Source organism: Schistocerca cancellata, chromosome 7 (genome assembly GCF_023864275.1).
Source record: "Schistocerca cancellata isolate TAMUIC-IGC-003103 chromosome 7, iqSchCanc2.1, whole genome shotgun sequence".
Lineage (NCBI taxonomy): Eukaryota > Metazoa > Arthropoda > Insecta > Orthoptera > Acrididae > Schistocerca > Schistocerca cancellata.
The window spans coordinates 293078837-293091711 of record NC_064632.1 but is presented as its reverse complement, the minus strand read 5'-3'; the positions used below and the strand labels follow the sequence as shown (position 1 = coordinate 293091711).

General features: G+C 40.8%; 1 protein-coding gene across 2 annotated transcripts in view; it reads right to left on the bottom strand.

The window, feature by feature from the left end:
- LOC126092228 (transmembrane protein 62-like) overlaps nucleotides 1-12875 on the bottom strand; it is a 76237-nt gene that overhangs the window by 4594 nt on the left and 58768 nt on the right. Inside the window, exons 11-13 of one of the 2 annotated variants that reach the window (XM_049907726.1) lie at nucleotides 3842-3960; nucleotides 3697-3752; nucleotides 3391-3612 (exon numbers count right to left, since the gene is read on the bottom strand). In XM_049907726.1, the coding sequence (XP_049763683.1) occupies nucleotides 3391-3612; nucleotides 3697-3752; nucleotides 3842-3960 (397 nt within the window). Of the gene's footprint in view, nucleotides 1-3390; nucleotides 3613-3696; nucleotides 3772-3841; nucleotides 3961-12875 lie in introns of those variants that run through there. The other variant, XM_049907727.1, reaches the window with a different exon arrangement.

Sequence of the window (12875 nt, the reverse complement as noted above, 5' to 3'; positions counted from 1 at the left end):
ATTGTCATTCAATAAAAAGTCTCATATTTGTTCATCTCATTGCGTATTTCTTTCAGTTACCTCATGTACTATACTGTAGCAGTTCTCTCTGTGTGTGGTCCAAGTTTCATCGAGCTATGTTGTTTGGCAGTGACACGTCATGTTAAAGGTACCATCGTCCTTAACTTTTTCCCACTAGTGTAAGATGCAGACTAGCACATACAAAGAGAGCATTTCTCACAATTTTCTATTTTATTTATTAATTTATATATTTTTTGCTAAAAGAAGTTAACTATTATCAAATATAAGCCTAGAAGAAATTTATGAGTACATACAAATGAAGCACAGCATTGCATGGAAGTGAATCATGGACTGTAGGAAAGAAGAGAAATGAAGCATTTGAGATGTGGTATTACAGAAGCATACTGAGAATTATGTTGACTGACAAGGTTTGAAATGGGGAAGTTCTCTGCAGAATGAACATAGAAAGTAATATGTGGAAAATACTGGCTACAAGAAGGCCAGAGACAATAGGAGACACATTAAGATATCTAGAAATAACTTCCATTGTACTAGAGGGAGCCGTAGAGAGAAAAAGCTAAAGATTTTGGTTCCTGAAGCGATCGATGGAACATGACTGATTGCATAAATGAATGAACGTTAACACTTTCACACAAGCAAGCATGCCTCACACACAACCGCTATCTCTGGCTGCTCAGGCCTAAGCAGCCAGAGATAGTGGTCGTGTGGGTGACGCATGCTTGCTTGGACGAATGAGTGTGTGCTTCTCTTTTCCAATGAAGGCTTTGGCCAATAGCTTAATACGTAAATCTTTTTGTTCTGCCTGATTGCAACTCAGCAAGTCATCTTTACAGTGAGTAGCAATCTATCCTTTCCATAATTGTTGATATTCCAACCTGGACTATCCATTGTTTGAATGAACGTTAACTATAGATACATTTTATTACTTCTCTTAAAAATGAGCTGAACAATGACTGATTATAATCTTTTTGGAAAAAAACCCCGGAGACTGTGATGCATTACATATTTCAAAACTAATGTTAGTTACTACTTCTCAACACAACACTTTGGTATCCTCAAAATTAAAGCAACACCAAATGAAATGGAGAAAGGTACACCCTTTTTATGGACAAAATTGATTGACTCACTTATTTTTATCAAACTTATTTTTATTTTAGACAAAGTCATATTTATAACATGATGACAATCATACTGAATATGACAATGCTTTGTCTACCAAGTGCCATCCAAACTACGAGGGCAGTTCAATAAGTAATGCAACACACTTTTTTTCTCGGCCAATTTTGGTTGAAAAAACCGGAAATTTCTTGTGGAATATTTTCAAACATTCCCGCTTCGTCTCGTATAGTTTCATTGACTTCCGACAGGTGGCAGTGCTGTACGGAGCTGTTAAAATGGCGTCTGTAATGGATATGCGTTGCAAACAACGGGCAGTGATCGAGTTTCTTTTGGCGGAAAACCAGGGCATCTCAGATATTCATAGGCACTTGCAGAATGTCTACGGTAATCTGGCAGTGGACAAAAGCACGGTGAGTCATTGGGCAAAGCGTGTGTCATCATTGCCGCAAGGTCAAGCAAGACTGTCTGATCTCCCGCGTGCGGGCCGGCCGTGCACAGCTGTGACTCCTGCAATGGCGGAGCGTGCGAACACACTCTTTCGAGATGATTGACGGATCACCATCAAACATCTCAGTGCTCAACTTGACATCTCTGTTGGGTTTGTTCCCGCTGGGTCCCTCGTTGTCTAACCGAACACCATAAAGAGCAAAGGAGAACCATCTGTGCGGAATTGCTTGCTCGTCATGTGGCTGAAGGTGACAATTTCTTGTCAAAGATTGATACAGGCGATGAAACATGGGTTCATCACTTCGAACCTGAAACAAAATGGCAATCAATGGAGTGGCGCCACACCCACTCCCCTACCAAGAAAAAGTTTAAAGCCATACCCTCAATCTGGTAAAGTCATGGTTACAGTCTTCTGGGACACTGAAGGGGTTATTCTGTTCGATGTCCTTCCCCATGGTCAAACGATCAACTCTGAAGTGTATTGTGCTACTCTTCAGAAATTGAAGAAACGACTTCAGCGTGTTCGTAGGCATAAAAATCTGAACGAACTTCTCCTTCTTCATGACAATGCAAGCCCTCACACAAGTCTTCGCACCCGAGAGGAGCTCACAAAACTTCAGTGGACTGTTCTTCCTCATGCACCCTACAGCGCCGATCTCGCACCGTCGGATTTCCATATGTTTGGCCCAATGAAGGACGCAATCCGTGGGAGGCACTACGCGGATGATGAAGAAGTTATTGATGCAGTACGACGTTGGCTCCGACATCGACCAGTAGAATGGTACCGTGCAGGCATACAGGCCCTCATTTCAAGGTGTTGTAAGGCCGTAGCATTGAATGGAGATTACGTTGAAAAATAGTGTTGTGTAGCTAAAAGATTGGGGAATAACCTGGTGTATTTCAATGCTGAATAAAACAACCCCTGTTTCAGAAAAAAAATGTGTTGCATTACTTATTGAACTGCCCTCGTATAACATATAGAATAAACTATCTCTAATCTACAGCTGAAATTGGTAATGACTATTATCATATTATAAATGTGATTCGGGCTAAAATTTAAAGAAGTGCACAACTTCACATGAGATTTTATTTTTGAAAGAGTTGATTGTTTCAGGACTTATGATGAGGTACATTACTTTCAGTTCTTTCTTTCAAAAATCTGTAACGCAGCAGAAATTTTCTATGTCTGTACAAAAGTGGTTTGTCCTTAGTACATGGAATTATTCCTTACCTAAAATTTCCACTATTGCACTTCTCTTTCAACATGTGCTTAATCAAATAAATGACTTTTGTCATGACATCTCTACTATTACAAGTATTGTTCCATATATTGACATTAAAAATTTCCATATGGTTTATGACTTTTTTTGTCAGCTCTTAGGTTTATCATTGAATCAATAGAGAAAATCTGTAAACATCTCATTTATCTCAGTTAAATATAAATTTCTTATATGTACATAATAGAGGGAAACATTCCACGTGGGACAAATATATCTAAAAACAAAGATGATGTGACTTACCAAACGACAGTGCTGGCAGGTCGATAGACACACAAACAAACACAAACATACAGACAAAATTCAAGTTTTCGCAACCAATGGTTGCTTCATCAGGAAAAAACCCACACCCTTTCGTCTTTCCCTCTCCTTCCCTCTTTCCTGATGAAGCAACCATTGGTTGCAAAAGCTTGAATTTTGTGTGTATGTTTGTGTGTCTATCGACCTGCCAGCACTGTCGTTTGGTAAGTCACATCATCTTTGTTTTTAGATATGTTTTTCTTATATTTACTATGAATACACTTACCTTAGACAGTTGTCTGGAAGTTTTACAGCTAAACACCACAAAATTAGAGCCAAAATCACGGACCAAGTACGTAAAGGGCCCAAGAGAAAAGCCATTGTACCATAGGCAAGCCAAAAGAAATATGCAAACATCATCTGCAATGTCACTATCACAGTAAATGGGAAATGATGAAGAAATGTATGCATTATTGTGCACGATTTGTTTGCGACTTTATGATAAAGCCTGAAAATATAAAGAGCAGAAATTAAGGACTATCAACATAAGTATCACTCTCATTAATGAGAAGAACTCTTTTTAAAAGTGTACCTTCTTTCCAGATAATGTGCAAGGAAGAGGGTAAGTGGAAGCTGAAAACTACACATCTGAAACATAAAAAACAGTCTTCAGAACACAAGATATTGTACACAGGCATTAAGAATATTGCTTTAATTAATTACAATGAGAAAAACACCTGCAAAAATCCATAAGCGTAAGTGAAAGAGCCAGGGAGATAGCTCTTATTGATGAATATACCCCATGCAAAAATTACGCCAGTGTAGCCTTCTATAACTTCACCCACTGACCACGGACCTGCACATTAGAAACAGAAAAAATATTATGAGAACAGTAAGTCCAGGAGTGGAAAAAACACTTTCATTGTAAAGTATGGAGTAACTGCAAGTGTCGGGGGTTGGGGTGCAGGGTTGAGTGGCTGCTGTGACTTACAGGGTCCTTTCCTACCTCAACTAATCTAAAAGTCTCATTTTATTGAATGCCTTTTATTAGCAAAGTGGTGAAATTGGGGTAGAGGGGGACAATGGAATTAGTACAAATGAGTAAGTAAAGGCTTGTTAAGTAATCGTTTAGTATTGATTTGCAATAATTATGTATTGGTTGTTTTGTTTGGGAACCTTGAGAGTGGGTGCAGCAACAGGCTACTGTGGGAGAATGTGTTCTGTTGAAGAGATGTAATGACTGAACTGCATTTGCCAGGCCAAAAGATATGACAGGTTTGCAAAGGAGCTGAATTACAGGTAGTGGAAAAAAAGGAGAGAGAGAAGGAAGAGGAAGAACAAGAAAGAAAGAAATACCACAAAGTAGTTGTTCAGTTGAAACTTCCTGGCAGATTAAAACTGTGTGCCCGACCGAGACTCGAACTCGGGACCTTTGCCTTTCGCGGGCAGCTGTGAGTACCGGGCGTGAGTCGTGCTTCGGTAGCTCAGATGGTAGAGCACTTGCCCGCGAAAGGCAAAGGTCCCGAGTTTGAGTCTCGGTCGGGCACACAGTTTTAATCTGCCAGGAAGTTTCATATCAGCGCACACTCCGCTGCAGAGTGAAAATCTCATTCTGGAAACATCCCCCAGGCTGTGGCTAAGCCATGTCTCCACTATATCCTTTGTTTCAGGAGTGCTAGTTCTGCAAGGTTCGCAGGAGAGCTTCTGTAAAGTTTGGAAGGTAGGAGACGAGATACTGGCAGAAGTAAAGCTGTGAGTACCGGGCGTGAGTCGTGCTTCGGTAGCTCAGATGGTAGAGCACTTGCCCGCGAAAGGCAAAGGTCCCGAGTTCGAGTCTCGGTCGGGCACACAGTTTTAATCTGCCAGGAAGTTTCATATCAGCGCACACTCCGCTGCAGAGTAAAAATCTCATTCTGTAAACATCCCCCAGGCTGTGGCTAAGCCATGTCTCCGCTATATCCTTTCTTTCAGGAGTGCTAGTTCTGCAAGGTTCGCAGGAGAGCTTCTGTAAAGTTTGGAAGGTAGGAGACGAGATACTGGCAGAAGTAAAGCTGTGAGTTCCGGGCGTGAGTCGTGCTTCGGTAGCTCAGATGGTAGAGCACTTGCCCGCGAAAGGCAAAGGTCCCGAGTTCGAGTCTCGGTCGGGCACACAGTTTTAATCTGCCAGGAAGTTTCATATCAGTGCACACTCCGCTGCAGAGTGAAAATCTCATTCTGGTAGTTGTTCAGTTATTCTCTTTTAGCCATATTGGAAGTTTCAAAGATGTCAGCCAGTACATGCTTCATTGAAGAATATTCTATGGCACATAAGGCTTTATTAAATGTTAAGCTAAATATAAAGACTTAACAAGCCAAGTTGATCCCAGGCTCTGAGATTCAGGCTTGTGCTGAGATTACTGTGGGTATAAATGTGCTGAGGTTTAATACCGTTCATATGACTAGTCAAATACACAGAACACTGGAAGGATAGTGTACCACAGGTATGGTTGTCAGAGGCACTAAGTGATCCAAAGACATCAATATCCTGGCCTTGGTGTTTTTAAATCAAATCTTTATTATTATATCACATACCCCACACAATGAAAGATAGTGACATAGATGACTTGTTAATCCTAACACTATATACAGACTAATAAAATTAATCTAGCGGTATACGATGTTTGACAATAAAAGTGAAGCATCCAGAAGAGGAGCAGGAAAGTAAATGAAACTTTACACAGTTTCAGAGGGTAAATGATGTTATTTCAGTAATTATAAAATTAAGTCATATTTACAAAGAATTCAGCAGTACGAGGCCACTTATCAGTAAGACGTAGCATCCACTTTGGCCTGTACGCTACACTGTTTCATTTGGAAAGGGTGTCATATAGCCGTTGGATCATCTCCGGAGACAAGCTGGCCCACAACTGTAGTAACTGGTCCTCAGTACATCATCTACTGGCACTGGGATAGAGTTGACGAACGAGCTGGTCCCACACATATCCTATCTGGGAAAGAGCTGGGGATCTCGCTAGCCACAAGAATACCTCAACATCATACAGATAGTTCATATTGACACATGTCAAATGTGTACTAGCACTGTCCTGCCCCAACACTTCTTGGAATGTACGCTGCTGCGTTTTCAACAGTAAGCCTCTCCGTGATGTGTAACACCTCTCTCATAGCAACTGCCAGTGGAGCTGAGCATTTCCATAACACTTTCAAGCCAAATAAATGATCCCATAACATAATGCACAGCTCTAACTGTTTTATTAATCCAACTTAGTAAGAGCCCCAGAATGATGAGCAATACTTGAGCAATCACTTTTTGAACAGTTGCCTTGATTTTGTTTTTTTCCTTTGAAAATCTGTGTGAGGTCAGTGAGGAAAAAAGTGACTACTTTCACCAAGAAGTCAGAAGCGATGGAAATATGATACCAGAGCTGCTAGAATGGCAATATCATAAAATACTGATCACTCAAAGAGATATACAATTGGCAGTTTATTGAAACAAAAGCTATGTTAAATGTTTTTAGGGGAAGAGAGAAAAGAAGTATGAAACAATGGACACACAATTCCTTTGTAACAAAGAGGTGTTTTCACATTTATTCCTCAAGAGTACCCACACCCGCAGAACCCAGCAGGAGCAGAGTTTCTACTTATACAAAGGATTAAGTTTACTTTTTGTTCTCACGTGCCTCTGCTAAGAAGTGAATTGTGTCTGCTTCTTTAACAGTGTTGACTAGCACATACTACCGTAATCTAACTTTCTGAGTGAATTTTAATGCATTTGCATTGTGTGAGCTGACTTTTTAGTGTAACTTTATATGCCGCCATTAGCACTACTGTCATCTGATTCACTTTGAGTCTCATGACCAATGAATACAATGGTTGCATAGTCAGTGTAGCCACAGCTGTGGAGCCCAGTGGACGCATTAGCAGCGCAGTAGTTCCTGTTTATGCAAAGAATTTAATTTAGTTATTGGTCTATGTTGTTTACTATGTTGAAACGTGTATACTAACTTACTCTAAATTTTTGCATAAATTTTAGAGCATTTGCACTATGTGAGCTAACTTTGGAGAGCAGTAAAAATCAGAAGTACTTTAGCAGCAATACTTTAAATTGTGTCCAACGACTGCTTGGGTTAGTGTTGTATTCTCTGTGGTATAAAAAAGTGATTACTCTGATTAATGCCTGATGGGGAGTGTGCCTGTTGTTTACAGATGCAGGTGGAATTGACCATGGACTGTAAACAGGTGGAAGCTGTGTTAGTTATAAACAGCAAGATTCAGGCTGCTGCCCTGGAGTGTGGTGGCACTGGGACATCTGAGGCAAATACTTTGGCACCTCCAGAGCCTATACCAGTGCCTGAGATTCCTGACTGTACAGTGCATTTCAGTTCACTCATCTTGGATGGTCAACATTAACTGGAGGTGAATGGTGAACAATGGTGGCCTGTGTGCCAGGCGAAAGTGGGTACTGGTCATATGGCTGTCCCCTACACCTCAAAAACAGGTTTGAGGTACTGCTCACTGTTGAAAGTACATCTGAGTGAGTATGAGATGCCTTATCTATTGGAGCTGGGGCCGATCTCACTGCAAGATCCAAATGAGTGCACAGGGTGGGACAGTTTTTCATTGGGAGCTTCAAAATTAGACAAATGGTGGGGCCCCTTAGAGAAATAGAGGACAAGTCAGGAAAGAAGGCCAGGGTCCATGATGTTTGATTGCCAAGAGACACATACAATCTAAGGAGGAGGCCCTTTCAGCAGGAACTGAGCTCGTGTGCACCTAGCTGCAAATCATGGCTAATGTCAGCACAAATGATACCTGCCATTTGTGTTCAGAGGCCATCCTTGGTTCCTACAGGTGGCTGCCTGCTTTGGTGAAGACAGCTAGCCTTACTCTTGGGGTGGAAGCAGAACTAGAATTTTGCAGCATTGTTCCCAGAACCAATCATGATCCTCTGGTTTGGACCACGGTGGAGGGATTAAACCAGGGCTCAGAAGGTCCTGTGACGATTTTAGATGTGTATTTCTCGACTTCCGTTATCAGGCAGCAAATTGTAGAACCCTGCCTTCTCTACCCCTCCGTCCCCATCCCCCCTTCAATAGGTCAGGCATGCCCTACACCAAGGAAGAGGCTACAATGACAGCAACATATACATTGCACTGTATTGAGAAATCAGTCCACAGGCATGGTAAGATACATTCTGATTTTAGACAGGGACGAAAACTATCCCTATTAATTAAAGAAAGCAGCATTCATGATGGCAGATGGGATAAAGAAAACCTTTATGTAGTATTAATTAATTAATTGCAGGAGCATCTACAGAAAGGTTCCGGAACTAGTCTCACTTCTAATCAATAACAATGTCCATACTGAGGACAGAAAGCTGGCTGAAATCAGACAGTAAAAGTAATGAAATTCTAAATTCTGAAAATTCTGACTGGAATATATATCTCAAAGATAGGGCGAACACCGATGATCGAACAGAGTTTATAGCAGTAAAATATACGATAATATCTAATGAGGTCAGTGCAGATTCTGAATGTGAAATAATTTAGGTACATTTTTAGAAATGGATCAAACATGCTTTTATATACCCGATGCCTGAGGAGCAGTAGTGATGGAACATTTGAGGGGAAACTTGGGAAATATTTCATGTAAATTTCTGGTCATGTAATAGTATTAGGTAGAAATTTCAACTTACAAACTACAAAATGGAGGCCTCAGGTGATTAAGGAAGGTAGTATGGACAGGGAATCGTGAAATTTTTCTAAATGCCTTAGCCAAAAATTAAACTGAGTGGCTAATCAGAGAACCAACACTTGAAATTAACATAGGCCTACTTGGTTTCCCAGTTACAATAGGCAGAAAGACTCATTATTGTATGATTACATGACTGTAGAACAATCACTGGAAGAAGTCACACCCATAAAATATCAGTGAACATGCAAGTAGAGTGATTTAATGATTTAAAGTGGATAACCACAAGAAAATAACAGCAGGTAAGGCAGGGGGGAGAATTCTCAGGAAGTGTTGTCCATCAACAAAGGAGGTAGCTTATAAATCTCCCATTTGGCCAGTACTTTAATACTGCTTATCTGTCTGGGATTCCTATCAGATAGGATTGATAGACGAAATTACCAAAGATCCGAAGGAGAGCAGCATCTTGTCACAGCTTTGTTTAGAAAGCATAAGAGCATCATGAAGATACTCAACTCCAGTGACAGACACTAAAATAGAGGCACTGTGCATCACAATGTGGTTTACTATCAAAATCCTTAGTGTGAATATTCCTAGAAGACTCAGCTGATATATTACTTCCTCCTATGTGTATCTCATGGAAAGGCTTTGAAGGCAAAATTAATGAAACTCAAGCTCTCACAGAGGCTTATCAACAATACTTCCCATGACTAACAGGAAAGTGTGGAAGTGATATTGGTATATAAAGTACCTGGTGTCACACATCATAAGAAGGCTTGTGGAAAATAGATGTAGATGTAGAAAGAAACCTCTTTTCATACAGAATAAATCAATTACTTTCCATTCTAATTACATATGTTTGCCAATTTTCTAATCTATAATGAAATCACATTGTGACAAAAACTGCGAGTGATAGAAAAAAAATCAAATCATCTATGGATTCAGTGTCCATGAAATTGTAGCATCAAACAATTACCAAACAAAAATAGTGAAAACATATTTTCTGTTAACTAGTGTTACTAATGAATATGGCTCCACCATGTCTAGCCCTCTTCCTACAGAGTTTTTCAGTTTTGCAGAGCCTAATGTCCCTTAGTACAATGGCACACATAGATGGTGTAGAGGAAACTGTAGATGGAGCAATTGTTGCATGTGCATTTGCATATACAGGTGCACAAGCCACCATTAGGTGGTAAGGTTGGGTTGATGCATATTTTATAGTGTCATCTAACCACCTTGCATAAGGTCATCACAATCCTTTCTTATCTCTTGGTTGATTTTCATTATAGTCATAATTACATCTTCCATCCTAGTCTATTCCCTAATCCATTGGTTTGTTTTCCTACCACTCCTAATAATTTTCAGCATGCATCCCTCCACTGAGTTTTGAATGTTTTCATATTAAAAATCTATGCATCACTGCCAATAGTCAAAACTGGTAATACTCAGTGATTATCAGCTTTCCATTTCAGACACATCAGAATATTTGTTTTGGAAAACCTATTTAGCTTATTATAGGCAGTCCATATTGTTTTTACCTGATTGTTTACTTACTTACATATTTATTTTCTGCTGTCAATCTAGTCTACAATTGACCTTAACAGAAACACACAATTATTGGTTCTACGTTAATTATAATTTTCTTTTTGAGGTACTGATTGTACACTACTGTAGTTTAATTATAACTGATTTTCAAGCATGCTTTTTACAACAACTTTGTTAAATTCTTCTATGAATTGTAATGGTTTATCTGTGCTAGAGGCAATAGTACAATTTCAACAGAAAAACAAAGGTGTTGCAGATATGTATCACTGACATGTACTTATTCTCCAGTTTCCCAGCTAAGGTTCCTCAAGTCTACCCTGAAACAAAAAGTCTCCATTCAGCAAAGTGACTTTTATCCACCTAATTAATCTCTGCAATACTAGAAAGTTCTCACTGCATGCTAACCACTCATTTTCTAACTGAGGCTTTGGGTGGCTGACAGGCACATAAAGAAGATTGACATACTTCTAAGCCATCAGTGACCTTCCTCAGAGCTAACTAACAAAAGCACTAGGATAGAGATTGTGTCAGGTGAAGTTAGTGAGAGGAACAAGAAGAAAGAAAGCAGAAGGGAGGCTAACAACTGGGAAGGAGAGGCAACCAGGGAATGTCTGTTTCTTTTGTTTCAGGGTGCAAAAACCACTGAGGTCGTATGTGCCCATGTCAGAACCGCAGAACACAAAGACAAAAAAAAGGAGTTAAAAATGACTACACATTAAGCCCAATCAATGGAAAGGAGGACAGCTCAAATCAGGCACTTAAGAGAAAGATGCATATAATATGCCATAGAGAAACGGATGCCCTGGACTAAAGATTAAATGTCCTTCACCATATTGCTACGATGGATAAAAAGAAAAATGTGGTCAACAGCCCACAGGTTGTTCACTAAAACAGCCAATAATTCAGACAGCAAACATAAATGAGAATGTAAGTGGTTAAAAGAAGGGCATTCCGTCAGGAAATGGTGAACTGTCAAAGGTTGATGACAATGAACACAAAGTGGTGGGGGGACACTACTTAACAGATGGTGCCGGCTAAAAAGACAGTGCCCAATATGCAACCTAGCTAAACTGATCTCATGGCAAGAGGGCTGAGAGGAGGTTGTCCAAGCTGCTGGGAGAGGCTTAATTACCCAGAGCTTGTCCCCACGATGGGAGGAGCAGTGGTGATGCCAAAGTGACACCAACTGCTGACAGACGGCAACACAGAGATCATTGGAGGGAATGGAAGAACTAGTGGGCTGAGGCATGAGGACTGTAGTCTTGGCAGCAGTGTCAGTGACCTCATTTTCGGTCAGACCTATGTGACCAGAGACCCACATAAACATCACAGTTGCTCCATCAAGTGAAAGCTTTCGTGTACCTATTGCACAAAGGGATGGACGATGTACAGCACACAGAGACTCTGAAGGGGACAGAGAGAGTCAGAGCAGATGATGCAATTGAAAAGCTTGTGACACCAGATGTACATTGTGGCCTGATATGGGACAAAGAGCTCTGCTGTAAATATTGAGGAGTGTTCCAGATGCCGATACCAAAATCGTTGGTGCCAATGACAAAGACACATCCAACACCACGGTCAGTCCAAGAGCCATTAGTGTACACAAAGATAGTACATGAAGTTCCGTGCAAAGGTCGTGAAACTTAAGGCAACAGAGCGAGGCTGCAGTAGTGTTCTTATGAAGCAAATGGAGGCCAAGGTGATCATAGGCTGCCACACGAAGCCACGGTGGTGAAGGGTTCCCACCCATTAGGAAAGTGACAGGTAGCATTAAATTAAGCTGCTGGAGTAAGAGCTGAAAGTGAACTCTAGGAGGTAAAAGAAAACAGGGATGCACCCCATACTGGTGATCAAGGGAGTCATCGAAGTAAGAGGCATAGGATGGGTGGTCAAGCATGGCAGACAAACAGCAAGCATATCTGCTGAGGACATAGTAACAGCCGTATTACAGTGGTAGTTCACCAGCTTCTGCATACAGACTCTCAACCAGGCTAGTGTAAAAAGGCACCAGTGACCAAATGCTGAGGACACGTAGGACATTGAGGGACCGCATACAGCAGGCGGCCAGGTAAGACACATGGGAGGACCAAGAAAGTTTCTTTTCAAGCATGAGCTCCAGGAATTTTGTAGTTTCAATGAATGGTAGAGCAACAGGTCCAAGATATAAAGACAGTATAAGAAACCAACTGCACCACCAGAAATTCATACAAATGGTTTTGTCAGTGCAAAAGCGAAAGCCGTTGTGAATAACAATGATCGAGACATCGCTTAAGATGCCGCTCAAAGAGACAAGTCCACGCAAAACAGTGATACATCACAAAATTGACAACAAAAGGGGAGCTGGAGACAGACTGAGGGAGACAGACCATAATAGCGTTAATGGCAATAGCAAAGAGGAAGACACTTAGGACGAAAACCTGAGGCACACGGTTTCCTGGATAAAGATTTCCAACAAGGCAGAACCCACATGTATCTTGAGAACTCAGTCTTTTAAAAATGTGGCTACAGAAACCCCATGTGTAGAGAGAACAAAGGATA